Here is a 19530-nt window from a genome sequence, read left to right on the forward strand (position 1 = left end):
CACAATCAGGGTCCTCATTTTACCTACCTCGGAAGGATGGAAGGTTGAGTCAACCTTGAGCCTGGTGAGATTTGAACTCACAGTAATTGCCGGCAGCTGGCAGCTAAGTGCTACTTAACAGCATTTTAGTCCGCTGCACCACCAAGGCTCTTATTTGCACCTAACCCTTTGTCTTTACCTTCCGCTTTCTCCTCCCCTTCTCCACCTCCTGCTCCTCCTCCTCTCTGCAAACCCCAGGCCCTTCTAGCACTGATGAAATTACCTAGCTGGGTAATGAAATGTCTGCAACAAAACAACCAAGCACAGAGAGCACCAAGGACCCCACAGTCCTCCTCCTCCTCCTCCTCTCTGTAACCCCCATTCTCTTCTAGCACTGATGATGTTACCTAGCTGGGTCATGAAACATCTACAGGAAAACAACCAAGTTAAGAGAGCACCAAGGACCCCACAATTCTCCTCCTCCTCCTCCTCCTCCCTTCACCTCTATTCTGCAAAACCTGTTCTCTTCTGGCACTGATGAGGTGACCTAGTTGGGTCACTAAACGTCTGCAAGAAAACATCCAAGCTCAGAGAGCCCCAAGGACCCCACAAAGATGGAGGTCTCAGCCCCCGCAGGCATCCCACTGCCACTCACCTCTCGGTCTGTTTCTTCCTGGAGTGAAAAACTTAGAAGGCTTTGGAGCTGTTCCGTCACCAGGTCCTTCTGTGTTGAGTTTCGCAGTTTAACGCCATAATATTTGTAGAGGCTAATCTGAAGGTGGGAAAAAGAGTCCGTGAGTCCTAGGGAGCTCCACCAAACGGCCAGGAAAAGGAAATATAGGAGAAATTAGGATCAGAAAAGGACTCCGTGTGGTCAAGCACACGGAAACTGGTCCTGGGTGACCTGATTGGGGAGATGGGCAGCATACGAATCTAATAAGTCAATAATTGCCATTTTGACTTTCTTCTTCTTCTTGAAAAGCTACTTTAACCCCCCTCCCCCATCCCCATAGGTGCCCTTTGCTGATTCTCTGTTTGGCCGTCCTGAGATCCTTTATGGTTTCTGTGGAGATCTGGCAGCTTCATCTTTTTACATGCATTAGCTCTCCGTGGTGGATTGGGACAACTTGCCATGGCCCTCTTGGCTTGGCCAACTAACCATGGCCAACTAGCCATGGCCTACTTGCCGTGGCCAACTCACCAGGGAACAAGAGTTACACTAATAGCAGGGTTCCAATACCTCAAGGGTTGCCAAAAAGAGGAGGGGGTCAGCCTATTCTCCAAAGCACCCGAAGGCAAGACAAGAAACAATGGATGGAAACTCATCAAGGAGAGAACCAATCTAGAACCAAGGAGAAACTTCCAAACAGTGAGAACAATTAACCAGTGGAACAGTTTGCCTCCAGAAGTTGTGGGTGTTGCATCACTGGAAGCTTTTAAGAAGAGATTGGACAACCGTTTGCCTGAAATGGGAAAGGGTTTCCTCCTTCAGTAGGGGGTTGGACTAGAAGACCTCCAAGGCCCTCTTCCAAGTCTGTAGTTCTATTATTCATTGTCTGTCTAATATCGAGGAAATGGTGGAACAGAAGCGTCAAAGAAAGGAGGCCTCAAAGGAGGGACAAATGAAACATAAACGACAAATGTTAAAATGATTTTTAACATTATTGGAGAGAACGGAATGGTTGAATTAACCCGCGGTGAGTCTGCTGTGGCTCGTGGGCAGCCACGGTGAGTTGGCCATGGCAAGCTGTCCTCTTCTGATGTTGCATCTAAGATAACTGCGGCCCTAAAAGTGTAAAACCTCCGCATATTTACCTTGTCTTTAGACAAGACCTGGGACGTGCTTTGCTTCTGGTCGATGGGCGGCAATGCGCTTGTTTTCCTCCTGGGCAGTTTGTGGTCTGAAGGAATCTGCTTTGCCAACAACAACAAGAACAACAAAAAAGAAGTTGTGAGAAAGTGAAGGAGCAGAGGAAGGAACAGCTTTCTGTGTGTTTCCAAGGGGAGGATTGGTTTCCCTTCTGCGTCCGGATGCATATTATAAGTAATTTGACTTTTCTAGCTGGGACAGACACGAAGCACGTAACAAGGAACATCCGGATTGTATCAGCTGGAGCAGAGGCAGCTTTTGAGATGAACGGTTGGAAAATCTCTGCCACAAATTGTGAGAACTTGATTTATCACCATTTATTGTTGTGGCCCTCCAGCAGCCGAATCAGAGGAGGAGGAGGAGGAGGAGGAGGAGGAGGAGGAGGAGGAGGAGGAGGAGGAGGAGGAGGAGGCGGCGTGGGAGTCAGGGCCAGCATCAAGGCAACCTGAGAGCTCCGAGGGGGAAGAGGGAATGGGGCTGGCAGAGAGAGAGACAGAGGAGGAGCCTGGGCCATCCGTCAGCCCTCAGATGGTGAGTCAACAGACCGCAGGTCTGGAGGTGGATGAGGAAGAGGAGGAACATCTGGGTCCAGTGCCTGACGCGCGGATACACAGAAGGCAGAGGAGAGGAGAGCAGTGGAAATCTATGGGCCGGTCCTTGGGACAGACGAGCCACCACTGCTAGCGAAGCCCCTCCCTAGCTCTGGGGATAAAAGGCAGGGGGCGGAGATGAATAGATGTGGCAGACAACGATTCTTCTCCCTGCCGGATGGACTTGTTAGCCTGTGGTGGGAGAGAAACTTTTTGTCGGGGCTGCTGGCTCTCCTCATAAAGGAATCTTTGAGTTCACTTCAGAGGGTTTGTCGTGTTTGGGTCAGAACATTTATTTACTGACTGTTCGAAGTTATAAAGGATAGTTTACAACTGAAAAAAATGGACTGTTTCTCACACTCAGGACCATTTCGCATTTCCGTGGCATGCAGAGAGCTTCCGGTCCCTGTTGTTGCTGCCCAGCATTCAGTGCCAGACAGTGCAACAGGGCGGATGGTTGTCTTGTAGGTCTCAGATTTAAGATGGGTGGCCATTCGTCTGTCCAGTAACACACTGGTGAGTTCTCGCCAACGTATCCAGGCTGCATTCTCCTTTGCTCTCCCCTCGCCATTGATGTCACCATTGACATTGGAGGTGGGATCCCAGATACCAAAAAATGTCCACCTGCTTTAGGTTTTCTCCATTGATTTGAAGCATTCCAGGGGTGGTGACAGTCCCTAAGTATCCTGTCTTGATGTTGAGGTGGAGTCCAAAATGGTTGAGGCAATCATTCCATGGTCGTTCCATGATCCTTCCAGCAAGGACCCCCTAGTTCAGCAAATTCTCCATAACTACATTTGTCTACTTTTGGGATAAATGATCTCCACCGAGGCAGCCCTGGCTTCTGGACCCTCTCCACGATGGACCTCAGGGCCCACCGCGACACAAACCCAGCTGCTTACCTGGAAAGGACGAAGATGGTCCAAGATGGTCTCTAATATTTCTCTCTCGTCCATGAGATCCAAGATTTGTTTGACGGGTCTGCCTTTTAATGGCTTCCTGCTCTCCCATAAATTTTTGAAAGACTCGTCAGAGAGTTCTGAGAAGAAGAGACAGACAGAGATTGATGGGCAATTCGACAGGACAAGCCTTCTCAAAGCAGAGAGAGACAAGGAGTGCGTAGTGGATCACCAGGCTGAGCCTGAGGGAGGGGTCAAACGTGTCATAAGTCTCGAGGCCCTGATCTTCCTGTCCTTAGACAACCATCTTATATATGGAATTGGAATTTTTTATTGCTTTGAAATTTCATGATGTTGTAATCTTATAATTTAGATCTAGCCTTTGAAAAAGGCTAAGAGGGAGGGGTCTTTCCTCACCTCTGAGGGTAAGATGTTCCCTAATACAGTGGCAGCAGTAGAGAAGACCCTCTTCCTAGGCCCCACAGTCGAAACTCTTTGACTGATGGAGTCTGCACCATAACGTCCCTACCTGATGAAGGACGATTGCAGGATTTGGATTTGGGTAGTTAGGAAAAGGAAGGAAGGGTGTACTAGTGACATGAGAGCAGTCTTCCAGTATTTGAGGGGCTGGCACACAGAGGAGGGGGCCAACTTATTTTCCAAAGCACTAGAAGGTAGGAAGAGAAACTTATTGCTTAATGCAATTGGTCTCTGGAGAAGGAAGACCTCTAAGGTCCCTTCTGGCTCTGTCCTGATGGATTGATTGATGGAGGGATGGATGGATTGATTGTGTGGGGTGGGCTGATGTGATAGGACAAGGCTGGTTCCATAGGTAGCCCAGCCCTGTAGCATCTATACCTGGATATGAGGGAAGGATGGTGTCTTGAGAGCTTTTTCTCCCCGGAGCCCTTTCCCTCTCGGGCCTCCTTGGCAAGGAAGGGGGCTCTTTGAGGCCAGGCTTCATTTCCCCCTGAGAAGCCCTCAGAGGGGTCCTGCGCACCAATTCTGGCAGCACCAGTGCTGGAGGCTGCACCTTCTTGCTCATGTCCACTGGAGCTGGGGAACCCTTTACAAGAAGGGGCAAGACCTGCGTGGTTCTTTGAGTGGCCGAAGAAGTGGACGGGTGGGAGCCAGAGAAGTGACTGTTCCACTGCCATGGGTCATTATTCGTAATTTGTGGATGGGACTCCTTGCTGTCCTCCTTCTTCAAGAAGGGCAACTTTTTTAGCATGTGGTCCATCCTCTCGTGAAGAGGGAGTTCTTGAACTGGATGGAGATCCTGTCAATAAAGGAGAAGTTTTGTAACTCCAGGTTGAAAGGAGGGGTCCTTGGTGCTCCTATCTATCTATCTATCTATCTATCTATCTATCTATCTATCTATCTATCATCTATCTATCTATCTATCTATCTATCTATCTATCTATCATCTATCATCTATCATCTATCATCTATCATCTATCATCTATCTATCTATCTATCTATCTATCTATCTATCTATCTATCTATCATCTATCATCTATCATCTATCATCTATCATCTATCATCTATCATCTATCATCTATCTATCTATCTATCTATCTATCTATCTATCTATCATCTATCATCTATCATCTATCATCTATCATCTATCATCTATCATCTATCTATCTATCTATCTATCTATCTATCTATCTATCATCTATCATCTATCATCTATCATCTATCATCTATCATCTATCTATCTATCTATCTATCTATCTATCTATCTATCATCTATCATCTATCATCTATCATCTATCATCTATCATCTATCATCTATCTATCTATCTATCTATCTATCTATCTATCTATCTATCTATCTATCTATCTAGTTGTCTATCTATCTATCTCTATTTATCACATGTTCTTCCTGGGTCAAGAAGCTCAGACTGCCCAAGGAGCTGCTGATCTACAGAGGAATTTGGGAGTCTCTCCTTTGTACCTCTACAACTGTCTGGTTTGGCACAGCAACCAAACTAAAAGTCCCCTAAAGAGAGAAGACGGCAAGGAAATTACAGGCAGCAGAGAGAAAGCAGAGTTGCTTAACTCGTTCTTTGCATGCAAAAAGAAACTATAGCCCAACCTACCAACAACGTAACTGTGAAAGACAGACTAGAAATAAAAGTTGAAAGGCTTCAGCGAGGTATTTGACAAAGTAGAACACTCCCCTCCGCTCTGCTCTGCTCTACTCTGCTCAACACAACTCATCTGAACTCAACTATCCTCTACTCTCCTCAACTCTCCACAGCTCCCCTCTCATCCCTTCTGCCTTTATATCTCTGCCCCAGGGGCTGTGACATCACCGCATTATGTTCTCATGGGGGACAGCTGGTGTCATGACCCAAGGGGCCTCTTACTCCCCAAGATAATAGGGATGGGATATGGAGGGTCCCCTGGATAACCCCCTTGATAACATTAGCGACATTATGGGGAGCAAAGCTAGGGGTCACTATGGAATGACCCACTGTGATGGTGTCCCTCAATGTGCTAGATCTCAAAAGAACCTAACCAAGATTAAGGCTGATCAACTTTGTTCTTTGATTGGCTAAGTCTGCCACTGAGCATAGGACTAAAACATTCCAAATTAGTAAGGGAGTAAGGCAAGGTTGCCCCCTATCCCCATTATTGTTTATTTTGGCCTTAGAAGTTCTTTTACGGAAAATTAGAATTAATGAGGAAATAAAAGGACTGAAGATCAGGAAGGAAATTTACAAGACGCAAGCATTTGCAGACGATGTAGCCTTAATCCTTGAAGACCCCATAGAATCAGGACCAAAAGTGCTAGAGGAATTAAGTAAATATGGAGAGGTGGCAGGCTTCACATTGAACAAAACCAAAACCAAAGTATTGATTAAGAATACAACTGAGAGCCAGAAAAACAAGTATTAGGACTACAGGTTGCCAAAAAAATTAAATACCTAGGAATTTGGATTACATCAAGATGTTCGACCTTAAAAGACGACAATTATACTCCCCTAATTAGGAAGATGAAACAAGACCTTGACAGATGGAAGAAAATAAGATGATCACTTTTGGGCAAGATAGCCACAATTAAGATGAATATTCTCCCCAGAATACTATTTTTATTCCAAAACATACCGGTAAATTTAGAGAAAAAGTTTTTTTTAGAATTAGACAAAATCATCAGAGAATTTATATGGGAGGGGAAAAAACCGAGGTTTTCTATTAAAATTTTAAGGGGCAAAAGAGATATAGGTGGATTTGGACTCCCCGATTGGGAAATATATTACAGGGCAGCTAAGCTAGTCTGGATAAGAGATTGGATCACCCTGGAAAATGAGAGGATTCTTACCCTAGAAGGCCACGATTTGCAAAAAGGGTGGCATGCCCACATTTGGGATGTAGAGAAGAAAAGGAAGACATATTTCCATAGACATAAAATTAGAGACTCATTGATACAAACATGGACCCCGATTAGGCAAAGATATTACAAAAAAATTCCAAGTTGGCTCTCAACGATGGAGGCCCTGATCCACCCCAATAGATGGGGGATGGAGAAAATGGGCTGGTACAAAGATATCTTAGACGAAGGAGGGAATCTTAAATCAAATGATACTTTACGAGAGCAAGGAATAACTTTAGATTGGTGGACCTATTCACAAATAAAATCTAGATATCAGAAAGACAAAGAACAATACGGTTTAGAACTTGGATCAAATGGATTGGATAAAGTCCTGATGGGAACAAATAAAAAGATTCTGGCCAAACTATACAACTATTTATTAGGTGATGACAAGTCCGAAGATATCACAAAGAATCAAATAAATGCATGGGAGAAAAATATAGGGCGTGATATAAATTTTGGGGAATGGGAGGAGGCATGGAATAGGAATCTTAAATTGACTACAGCGGCGACATACAAGGAAAACCATTATAAAATGCTACATAGATGGTATTTAGTCCCGGCCAGACTAGCAAAGATATACCCTAATATACATCCTAATTGTTGGAAATGTGGCCACGGTCAAGGCACCTTCTTTCACATGTGGTGGACATGCCCGGAAGCGAAAGGATATTGGAACAAGATCAGGAGATGGTTATATGAAATAATTGGCGAAAATATTGAATTAACACCAGAGATATTTCTCCTGGGAATAGTAAAGAAGCCATATGGAAAGGAAAAGATACATTTAATGATCCACATAATTACAGCCGCCAGATTGGCATACGCACAGTACTGGAAAGAGAAAACCCAACCACCAGAAGAGCTCACAATTAGGAAAATATTGGAGTGCGCAGAGATGACTAAATTAACTCATGAATTAAACGATGATGAGAAGTCAGTTTATTATATTGTGTGGGAAAGGTGGTACAAGTGGATGCATGATAAAATGAAAGAAAGACCTAAAGGTGTGTTAAATAACGGTAAAAAGTGATTTGAAATATCACCAAGTATTATTTATGTATATAGTTAAAACACTGCACATCTGATACTAACTGTAAATGTCAGTACACTTATGTTTTTTTTCTTTTTTGTAAAAAATCTCAATAAAGTTTCTCAAAAAAACCACAAAAAACATTAGCGACATTATGGGGAGCAAAGCTAGGGGTCACTATGGAATGACTCAGTGTGATGGTGTCCCTCAACGTGCTAGATCTCAAAAGAACCTAACCAAGATTAAGGCTGATCAACTTTGTTCTTTGATTGGCTAAGTCTGCTACCGAGCTTGGTTTTTTAATTTTTCTTATTATGAGATATGAGATATAGGAGATATGATATACTGGTGTAGGGTTTCCTGCATGGGCAGGGGGTTGGATTAGGAGACCTCCAAGGTTCCTTCCAACTCTCTAATTCTATTCTATTCTATTCTATTCTATTCTATTCTATTCTATTCTATTCTATTCTATTCTATTCTATTCTATTCTATTCTATTCTATTCTATTCTATTCTTATGGAGTCCTTGGCTTACAACCGTTCTTTTAGTGCTGGTTCAAATTACAACAGCACTGAACAAAGTATTTTTCACACTTATGACCATTCTGGCATCTCCACGGTCATATGATCAGAATTTGGACCTTTGGCAAGTGACTCACATTTATGACAGTCGCCGTGTCCCAGGAGTCACGTGATCCCCTTTTGCAGCCTTCTGACAAGCAAAGCCAAGGGGGAAACCGGATTCACTTAACAACCATGTTACTAATTTAGGATTTGCAGTGATTCACTTAACAACTGGCAACAAAAATGTTGGGCTCAGTTGTGGTCGTAAATCGAGGACTACTTGTATATATGATTTTTTGGGGGGGTCCAGTTTCTGCACTGCCCATCATCGCTGAAGTGTTGTAGTAGTTTTGGTAAAACTCTCCAACGATACAAAAGCTGCAGTTGAAAGCAAAGTTTTTTTTAAAAAAAAGCCAAACAGGTTTGTTTTTTTAAAAAAGGCAAAAGGGACAATTGCAGAGTTGAAAGGAGAGGAAGCTCCTTCTTCCCCAACCCCCCCATGGCTTGCAGGGCCCCCCTGGGCCCCCAGACAGCTGGCAGAGTTGAGTCTTCATGCTCTTGGGGAAGGTCAGGAGGTTGGGGGCCTGCCTCGTCTCTGGGGCTGGGCTACCTAGACGTACAGCCACAATTCAGCTCAAGAGGCTTGGCAACTGGCATGTACTTATGACAGTTGCAATGTCCTGGGGTCCCATGACCCCTTTTCTGACTTTCTGACCAGCAAAGATGATGGGGATGTGAGGGATCTCACAAAGATCGATGGTTCGTTGAGGCCACTTCCAAGAAAAGGCAGCACACAAGGATGCAATCACATTGAATCTTTATTTAGAAGTAAAGTAGAGTAAAATGAGTTCCCTGGCATGGAGGCATCCATGCCTGGATTGAGCCCCTGGTTCAGTCCTGTAGGAAGTTAGAACAAGAGCCAAAGAGCAGCCCCTGTGCAGGGATTCTTAGAGGGGCCCCTGGCCTCTCCCTTACCAAAGTGTGAGGGGGCCGGAGGGCCATTAACTCTCCCCAATGGGGCTGCAGGGGCCGGAGCCCTTTGGCCCACCAGTGGGATCAAAGGTGCCTCTTTGCTCCCATCTGGTGGCCTTTTAAGAAACTGCCATGGCTGGCACAAAACACCTAACAATTCCCCTTCTTGCCAGCCAATGACAGGTGCCAGTGAGTATGAGTGAGGGGGTGAGCAGGCGTCATAGACATGCAGATGCATCGTTTACAGGAGCAAACACAAACGCTTACACAGAAGGTTGTGTCGGTCAATGGGCACAGGTTTTGTGAACAGATCAGCTAACTGGTCGGTTGTATTACAATGTTTGATGTGTACAAACCCCATTCTGGCAAGCTACCTGACATTCTTGTAGCGGATGTCTATGTGGCGTGACCTAGAGCCCACCGTGTACGCCCCCGAGATTCCAATTGCGGCCGTGTTATCTTCTTGAATTTGGATGGGCAGAGTAGGAGGTGCCCAGATGCTCGTTACCAGAGCATTGAACCAAATCAAGTCGTTTGTTGTGCCCGATAGGCTGGCATATTCTGCCTCGGCCGTGGAGCAAGAATCAAATTTTTGCTGCCTAACATGCCAATGGATAGGACAGCCATTTAGCAGTATGAGGAAACCAGAGGTGCTCCGTCTACTCTTGGTGTCACCAGCCCAGTCTGCGTCCGAGTAAGCGGAGAGCTGGGCCGGCTTCCCCTTCTCTGGTTCCAGCATAAAGAGGGCATCGGCCGTGCCCCTGAGGTACCTAAGTACCCTCTTGACAGCATTCCAGTGGAATTCCTTTGGGTTTTCCACATGCCTGGACAATAGATTTACAGCTAAAGCGATGTCAGGCCTGCTCCAATTGCTAATGTATAGCAAGGAGCCAATCACAGATCTATAAAATTTATTATTTGTGAACTCAGGGCTGTCCTTGTCATTATGGCCATAGTAGTCACTTTGCATGGGGCTATGCGTTGAGTTAGACTCCGCCATTTTGCATTTGGCCAACAACTCCTCAATTTTTTTTGGGGGGGGGGGATAATGCAAATCCCTTTTTAGTGGCCAAGATATGTACACCCAGATACCTGTCAACCCGCCCCAAGGACTTCAGGGTAAACTTTTCCCCCAGAGCCTTGGCAAATTCGTCACACCTTTCCCTTCTGGCTCTGTCCTGATGGATTGATTGATGGATGGATGGATGGATTGTGTGGGGTGGGCTGATGTGATAGGACAAGGCTGGTTCCATAGGTAGCCCAGCCCTGTAGCATCTATACCTGGATATGAGGGAAGGATGGTGTCTTGAGAGCGTTTTCTCCCTGGAGCCCTTTCCCTCTCGGGCCTCCTTGGCAAGGGAGGGGGCTCTTTCAGGCCAGGCTTCATCTCCCCCTGAGAAGCCTTCAGAGGGGTCCTGGCAGATGTCCTGCGCACCAAATCAGTATTGTTTCATTCACTGCAACAAAAAATTACATCAACAGAAAATTATAGCAGAGATTGATATTTTTATTTACATGCTCTGGATTTGCATTATTATTATAGCTTGGTCTGACATTGGGTTTTTAGTCCTATTAATTGAGCTGTCCTGTATCCCCACACCCACCCCCACCTCCAAATAAGAGACATTGTTTATAAAATGACAAAAAATGAACCCATGTTTTATAAAGGCAAAGAAATAATTACGGTAAAGCAAGTACCTAAGAGAATAAGAGAACTAAGAAAAGAATATTGGTTCCTAGCCACATTATTAAATAAACGGCATATACCATTTAGATGGATAATACCGGAAGGAATGGTGGTGTCGTGGCAAGGGAAAAAAATAAAAGTGGATTCACAGCACAGAGCACAGAACCTGCATGACCAAATGATGGGCATAGAAGGAGCAAATAGTAACAGGGAGGAACCGGAACGGAGGACTTAAAGGACACAAAAACAAGAAGAGCGAGAAAAACTACTAGAGGAAGGAGATAAAGAGGAAGAAGGGGAACCTCAAGAGGAAGAAGGAGTGAAAAGAAGAGCTAAGAGAAAGGACAGGAAGTAATAGGAAATATCGCATAGTAGAACCACAAAGGAATGGAACAAAATTTTAAAATCTTATCATTAAATGTAAATGCTCTCAATTCTCTGGCTAAACGACATCAAATTTTTAGAAAAGTGATAAAACAAAAAATGGATATTGTGTGCCTTCAAGAGGTACACATAAGAAAACAAGATGAAAAATACTTATTACGTAAAAAATTAGGGGAATCATTTGTAACACTAGCGGAAGAAAAGAAAAGAGGAATAGTGGTGTACATTAAAGAAGGAATAGAGTGTAAATTGAGATATGCAGATTCAGTAGGAAGAATATTGATGATAGAAGTAAAATTTAAATATAAAAGTATGTTATTGGTGGTTATCTATGCGCCGAACAGTGGACAATTAGAATTTTACAAAAAAAAGTACATCAAAAGATAATAGAAGAAAAAATAGGGAATATATGTTTGATCGGCGATTTCAACGCAATTGTAGATGTAAAAAGGATTATAGCAGTGATCAGAGTAATAAAAAAAAGAAAAATGTACTGCCTAGAACTTTTATGGATTTAGTACAAGAAGTGAATTTAATAGATGGTTGCAGATTTTATAATTCCGAGGTAAAGAAATTCACATATTATTCTAACCCCCATAAGTCCTGGTCCAGAATAGACATGGTTTGGGTAACCAAGATACTTATGCAAGAAATAGAAACAAATGTAAAATTTATGCAAGCACAAAATTTAAGAGAAAATTTTTATATAATGTTTTACAGATGGCATTTAGATCCTAAAAAGTTGGCTTGTATGTATCCGAATTTGCAATCTAAGTGTTGGAGATGTGATTGTGATTATCATATATGGTGGACTTGTAAAAAAGTTAAAGCATTTTGGATTAAAATATGGTGGATTATCCAAAATATTCTTAAAAAGAAGATAAAGTTTACCCCACAATTGTTTTTCTTGGGTATAATTGTACGGTTATAGAGACTAAATGGATTTTAAATTTAATAACTGCAGCTAGACTTTTGGTGGCGCAATACTGGAAGAAGGAAGAATTGCCTACTATTGAAGAGTGGACATTAAAAGTGGCAAATTTGGCAGAAATGGCGAAAATTTCAGCATATTTGAAAGATCACTCACAAGAAAAATATATATTGGAATGGAGAAGATGGATTGATTATATTCAAAACAAATATCGGACTAAAAAGTATCAAATAGCTTATGAATGAATGGAAAAGTTAAGAGTATGTATATTTAGTTAAGTAAAAGGTGAGTTAAAGTGTCGAGGGGGGGATAGGAATCTGTAGTTAGTTAGCTTAGCTTAGCATATGACTGTTAATTGTTTTACCTGTATTTTGTTCTGGGAAGTCCGGGGGGGTAGAGGGGGGAGGGAAAGGAGCGGGGGAGGGGAAATATTTGGAAAAAAAATTCTTGTTTGTAAAACTTTTCAATAAAAGAAAACAATTAAAACCCATCCACACCATTCATGGCCAGATCTCGCCAAATCGCAACAAAAATGTGGTGGAAGAGTCCTTTGACGTGAGTGTTTCTAGTAGGTATCCCAATCATGTCAGGAAGTTCCTGGCCTCCTTCCTTTGCCCAGGATGATGTTGTTAGGCTTGCCAAAAGTAGGTCGTTAGGAAAGAAAGACCCTCCACTCCGTTTTATTTATTTATTTATTTATTTTATTAAATTTCTATACCGCCCTTCTCCCGAAGGACTCAGGGCGGTGAACAGCCAGAAGATAAAACACAGAGATACAAAATTTAAAATAGATTAAAACGAATTAAATAATTTGGCTGAATTTTAAAATACCCCATAATTAAACAGATTAAAATTTGTATTTAAAATTTAAATTTAAAAGAGGAGAAGATTTAGGCCAGGCCAGCTTGATGAAATAAAAATGTTTTAAGCGCATGACGGAAGGTGTGCAGATCCGGGATCCTCCTGGACACTTGGTTGAAGTGTCACTTGGTTGAAGTGATAGGTTTTTAAAAGAGGAATTAGTGGTTGCAGCAAAAGCCGGCTAGAACTAAAGCTCCTGGTCAAAAATTTGCAAATTTCTCCCCTTCTCACCATCCCATCCACCCACCCCGACCGGTCCGTCTTCAACCAATGGTGTGCCGAGGAGGTGTTTGGGGAACCGCTCAGATGTTTGGTGCCTCTTGGTGGAGTTTGCATTCTTTTCTCAGGCTTTGTGGACTTGAAGACTGGAACAGGCTGGTTCTCACACCTGTGGTTTCTTTGAAGCCTGTTACACGCCCTCCCTGTAGGCCAACTCTACCCTGTCCGTGACAATTGCCTCCATCCTCTCCCCTAACAATTGGTGGCAGGACGCCAGTGAAGTGCCAAGTTGAAGATTGCAGTTCTGACATTCTGCCCCCTTTTTCAGAGATGTTAGTCCTGCAAAAATGCTTAAAACGTTTTTCTTTCATCAAGCTGGCCTGGCCTAAATCTTCTCCCCTTTTAAATATAAATTTTAAATACAAATTTTAATCTGTTTAAATTATGGGGTATTTTAAATTCAGCCAAATTATTTAATTCGTTTTTAATCTATTTTAAATTTTTGTATCTCTGTGTTTTATCTTCTGGCTGTTCACCGCTCTGAGTCCTTCAGGAGAAGGGCGGTATAGAAATTTAATAAAATAAATAAATAAGGAAACACAAATGGGAGGGGAGATAAAGACAAATACGAATGGAGAGTTAACTGATGTTCAATGAGGTTTCAGGGCTTTGAAGACTGGCATAGGCTGGTTCTGTTATGTATAAATGCCCACCATTCACCATCCCAGGTATGATAAGGGTTAACTCTACATCCACCTAGATCCTCCCCTGACCCCTCCTTACCTTAGCTCCGCCTCCCAGGTACTTAAGTCATGGTCCAGGAGTCCAGGGGCCACTTCCAGCTAAATACCTGTAATAGAAACATTGATCAATAAAGAGAATTGGTTCACTGCATCCTGTGTTTGGATTCATTGGGTAAGATCCTAGAAATCAGTCACAGGTTGGTAGCAGAGGACGGTTTACCCGCAACTCACAGAGATGGCAGAATCAAGAACCCAGACAGAGGCAGAGAAAAGAATGGCCACCAGAGCCTACATCAAACAGATGAAAGAACTGCAGGCTCTCGAAGGTGCCACAGCAAGGACCACCACAACTGAAGGTGATGGAGACTACAACCCGAGTCCACAACTCAGGGACGAAGGGCCAAGAGAAGAAACCTACTACTGCGAAAGGGCAGAGCCACCAAGCAATGAAGAATTCCGATCCACCATCCTGGGGATGATGGAAGCGACTGCCAGCAAAGAGGAGCTCATCGCGAAACTCCAAAGCCTACTCGAAAGCAATGGAGCAGCGATGAGCACCCAGCAACAGAGAGAAGAAATCCTCAGCCCGGCAAGAGGAAGGTATCCCGAAGCTGAAGCTCCGGACGTAGAGGATTTCATTTCCGCGCCATGCTCTCGGTGGCCATCTTGGAATGGCCAACAGCCAATGGGAAGCTGAGATTCAAATAGAATGGCGGGAAACAGCGAGAACCCCAACTTCGCTGGGGAAGACCCCCAAAACAGCACCCAAGCAAGATCACAAGCCTGCGGGGGCTCACCCATCGAGCCCGAAGCAGACGAAACGATCGAAAACCTGGCTGCAGCACTCGGCTCAGCACTCAAGTCCCCAGGAGCCAGGAAGAAACAAACCGACGCTCAGCACCCCCAAAAGAGCAGCAGGGTAGCCACCGGAACTCTTGCAGCATGCCAGCAGACACCACGTGGGACAACGCACCCCAAAAACTACACCCAAGACCCGGCCACTTGCAGGACTGAATACCTGCAGGATTCGCACTCGCCACCCGCCGCACCAACTTCCCTAGGCCGCGGAATGAGGAGAAGAAACAATGACTCACCAACCACGCGGCCTCCACCAGGCTTCCTGGCCCATCCGGAGGTCCTCCAACGTCGCCCAAGATCCACCGCCTGTCAGCCTCAGTTTTGCCTGCTTCAGCTGCCATAAGAAACCGCACTACCAATTACAGACTTGCTAAAAAGGAAAGGGGAAGTAGAGCCCAAACCCTCGAAACCACTAGAATGGACTATGGACTGTCAAGCCGCTTTTGAAAAATTGAAACAGCTGTTTGCGGCTGAACCAATGCTCAAACACCCCGACATGGAACAACCTTTTGTAGTACAAGCTGACGCCAGTGACGTAGCTGTAGGAGCAATACTCTTGCAAAAGAATGAGAACGGGATATTACAACCCTGTGCTTACACGTCCCGTAAACTATCAGAAACGGAAAGGAGATGGGCCATATGGGAGAAAGAGGCGTTTGCAGTTAGATGGGCGCTGTTAACATGGAGACAATTTTTAGAAGGGGCGAAACACCCTTTCGAAGTGTGGACTGATCACAAGAATTTAGAGGCATTAAAAACACCACGCAAACTATCACCAAAACAGGCTCGTTGGGCCCAACATTTCAATCGTTTCAATTTCACCCTACGTTATCTTCCTGGTGGAAAGAACTTCATGGCGGACGCACTTTCCAGATTGCCGCAGTATAACAGCATCAAGAAGGAGGTGGTTCAACCTATGATCCCCTCGACACAATTGGCAACACCTGTCACTACCAGAGCGCAGGGAAAACCCGAACCAGAACTCTTGGGGGATTTACTCGAAAAATTGCGAGAAGCGCTAAAAACTGACGAGTGGTTTAAGAACCACTCGAATGAATGCACACTTTGTGACGGACTAGCTTGGGTTGGATCGAAATTGTATGTTCCGACCACATTAAGAACAACCGTATTGAAATATGCTCATGATGCCAAGGCCGTGGGACACTTTGCGTTTGTCAAGACTCTACATCTTGTTAAGAGACAATTTTGGTGGCCTGCACTTAAAAAGGACATAGAGGCATATGTGGCTAGCTGTCCAGTATGTGCCTCGGCTAAAAGACCTCCAGGAAAACCCCCTGGATTACTGCAAGGTGTGGCCAGACCGAATGCCCCATGGAAGGAAATATCTATGGGTTTTATTGTGGACTTACCAGAGAGTGAAGGCTGCACTGTCATTTGGGTAGTAACTGATTTGTTTTCCAAACAAGTACATTTCATCCGTTGCTCAAAGATCCCTTCAGCAAAAACCCTTGCAAAACTGTTTATTCGGCAGATTTACCGGCTACATGGATCTCCAAGGGGTGTGCAATTTACTTCCAGTTTCTGGACAGAGTTTTTGAAGTTGATAGGCTCCGCCCAGGGACTGAGTTCCAGTCACCACCCTCAGACAAATGGGGTCTATGAAAGAACCAATGGGGTTCTAGAACAATACCTGAGGTGTTACGTAAATTACCAGCAAGACAATTGGGTAGACTTGTTGCCATTTGCAGAGGTGGCATATAATAATTCCGTACACAGTAGCACCGGATTCACTCCTTTTAAGGTCGCTTCGGGCCAGGATTTCGTACCCATTCCCGAGCTACCACAAGATGATCCCCAGAATCCCTCTTTGATGGATTGGATTGAACAATTAAAGAGCACATGGGCAGTGACTCGGAAGGCATTAGATGAGGCACACCGGGCCCATAAGGCGCAAGCCGATAAGAAAAGGTCCCCAGCTCACATTTATAAAGTGGGTGATAAAGTTTATTTATCTACTAAATATTTACAGACTACCCAGAAGTCGAAAAAACTGGCCCTAAGTATGTAGGACCATTTCGTGTGATTAGACTGATTAATCCAGTAACAGTTGAATTGGAAGTGCCAAAAACGTTGAGACGTATACATCCTGTATTTCATGTTAGTTTATTAAAACCTGAACACTCGTCTCCCCTGAGGGCTGATCAAAGCACCCCTCCAATTCCCATTCTCATAGAGGGGGAGCAACATTTTGAAGTTAAGGAAATCTTGGACTCTAGGAAACACCATGGTAAAGTCCAATATCTGATAACCTGGAAACATTTCCCTTTGTCTCCGGCTGAATGGGTGAATAAACGGGATGTCCGAGCTCCCAAGAAAATACAGCAATTCTATACCAAATACCCAGATAAACCATAATTATTGTATATATTCTGTTTCTCTCTTTTTTCCCTTTCTCTTATTTAGGAATAACTTCTCTTCTGCAAGAGGGGCCGAATGTCAGCCTCAGCTTTGCCTGCTTCAGCTGCCATAAGAAACGGGGGGAGGGACTAGTAAAGGGGGCGAAGGGGGGGAAGGTGCAGGAGGTGTTTTTTCCATTGTAGGACGTGTCTTCCCAAGAAACGAAAGTGAATCTCCAAAGGGGCCGGCTGACCAACTGCCCTACATTCCTGATGAATGACGTTGCCAGACGTGATGCCACCTGACCTTTGGGAGACCTTTGGATTGGATGATGGTCAATGGACATGGGGGGGGGAGAAGCTTAGTAGATGCTATTTCGCGCATTTTGCTCACTTCCAGCTTTACCTGGGTTGCGATCATTTCATATTCAGTAAAAATACTAAGCTCTTTAAAATGATTGAGTTTGGGTTTTTCTTTCCTGGATATTGAAGGAAGCATACCTGACACCGCCGCTACCGTGCCGCTGAATCCGGGAGATCCTCGACTTACGACAGCCGCCGCCACCGTCTCCAGGGATCCTCGACCTGCGACCGCCTCACCTCCTCGCCTTCTTCCAGCCTTCGCCCAAGATGCAGGGGCCCAGCCATGGCATCCGACGCCCAGGGAGGGCTATGGGCCCGCCAGGAGCGAGCCCAGCCCCCCACCAGCAGGCCTAGGCCTAGGCCTGAGAGCAGCAATAAGGAGCTCCTCACCAGACGACCTCCTGCGCGAAATGAGCCTCGCGCATGCCCAGTCGCCACCTACAGGAAGTACAAGGAACATAGAGATAAGTACAAGGAACATAGAGATAAGTACAAGGAACATAGAGATAAGTCAGTTCAGACTGGCAACAAGCATTCCCCCAGCATATTGTGAGTTCACTCACATAAAGAACCATGGACAGCAACAGACTGTAAGTAATATAACTTTCACTGCTGACAATTACAAATTGAAATTAGATGGGGCCAATCTTTTGGAGTGGTACCACCAACTACAGATTGCTTTTCTGAAAGAAAATATGTTGTACTTATTTGATGACCCACCCAAGAAGCCATGGACTTTTGAGATTGACTGTTTGCACCACAGGGCTTACTATCTGCTAATGTCTAGCTTGTCACCCAGCATTTACCCCAGTCTTGGCCACCACTTAACCGTGGCAGAGATACTATAAAAAATACTTAATTTATTTTACAGTAAGAGTGCAGCCACTACAACCAAAATATCCAGGGAATTTTACTCAGCCAGGCATAAGGCAGGGACACCCATGGGGGAACATATACTCAAGCTAAACACCACCAGGGCAGAACTCATACAAAGGGGGGAAACCATTTCTGATAATATCATGAAAAGCATCATCATAAACTCCCTAAACCCCAGTTGGGAGAACTTTATCATGCAACTGGATAGTCTCAACATAGAGCACCTCTCTTTAGAGACGTTATCCAACAGGCTGATTGCGGAGGACAGCCTGAGAAGGGAACGCTCATCAAGCCTCAGGGAAAGCAGACCAACAAAAAGGGTAGACTTCCAGACCAGGGACCAAGATAAGCCAGAATGTTTTAACTGTGGGTCTAGGAATCACTATAGGAGAGATTGCCCAGAAACCAGAGGGACAGGGACCACAGCTACCATAGGGAAAGGCAAGGCCGCAAACCAGGTTACTCAGACAGGCGCTCCCCAGAAAGCAGGTTCAGGCACAGGGACTCACCCAACCCCAGGGACAGGAGAGGATATAGGGATAGCTCCAGGGATAGTCAGACTGGGTCACTATACGAACTTAGAGACCACCAACACCCAAACACCCAGGCAAAAGGAAGGAACACATGGTTCATTCACTCAGGAGCCACCAATCACACCACCAACAATAGGAACATACTGGAGGCATTCACACCTAAGGAATACCACATCAATGTAGCCAACCAGAACAAGGTATTGGTGAAAGGAGAAGGGAGCGCACACATAGATGGAATAGGGAAGATAGAGGGGGTACTATTCATCCCAGAAATACCCCACAATATATTAGCAACACTCAAACTAAGTAAAGACTTGGGCATTGAGACAACCTTCAGGGAAGGGAAAGCATATATGACCAAAGGAAAGAGAAGCATAGGAAAGATCATCATAGAAGGGGGACTATCCTACTTAGTGCCCCAAGAGCACTC

At 44.6% G+C, this 19530-nt stretch overlaps 1 protein-coding gene across 6 annotated transcripts in view; it reads right to left on the minus strand.

Annotated features, from left to right (window-relative positions):
• Positions 1-18131, minus strand: part of LOC148111628 (maestro heat-like repeat family member 5) — a 37999-nt gene extending 19868 nt beyond the window's left edge. Inside the window, exons 1-8 of one of the 6 annotated variants that reach the window (XM_087881286.1) lie at positions 17830-18129; positions 15208-15305; positions 14154-14220; positions 10570-10745; positions 4339-4617; positions 3342-3478; positions 1795-1890; positions 635-751 (exon numbers count right to left, since the gene is read on the minus strand). In XM_087881286.1, coding sequence (XP_087737412.1) covers positions 635-751; positions 1795-1890; positions 3342-3478; positions 4339-4495 — 507 coding nt within the window. In that variant the 5' untranslated portion in view covers positions 4496-4617; positions 10570-10745; positions 14154-14220; positions 15208-15305; positions 17830-18129. Of the gene's footprint in view, positions 1-634; positions 752-1794; positions 1891-3341; positions 3479-4196; positions 4618-5443; positions 5620-10569; positions 10746-14153; positions 14221-15207; positions 15306-17829 lie in introns of those variants that run through there. The other 5 variants (XM_087881283.1, XM_087881282.1, XM_087881284.1 and 2 more) reach the window with 5 other exon arrangements.
• Between the last annotated feature and the right edge of the window lie 1399 nt (positions 18132-19530).

This window comes from Pantherophis guttatus, chromosome 18 (assembly GCF_059756535.1).
Source record: "Pantherophis guttatus breed Tessera chromosome 18, ASM5975653v1, whole genome shotgun sequence".
Classification (NCBI taxonomy): Eukaryota; Metazoa; Chordata; class Lepidosauria; order Squamata; family Colubridae; genus Pantherophis; species Pantherophis guttatus.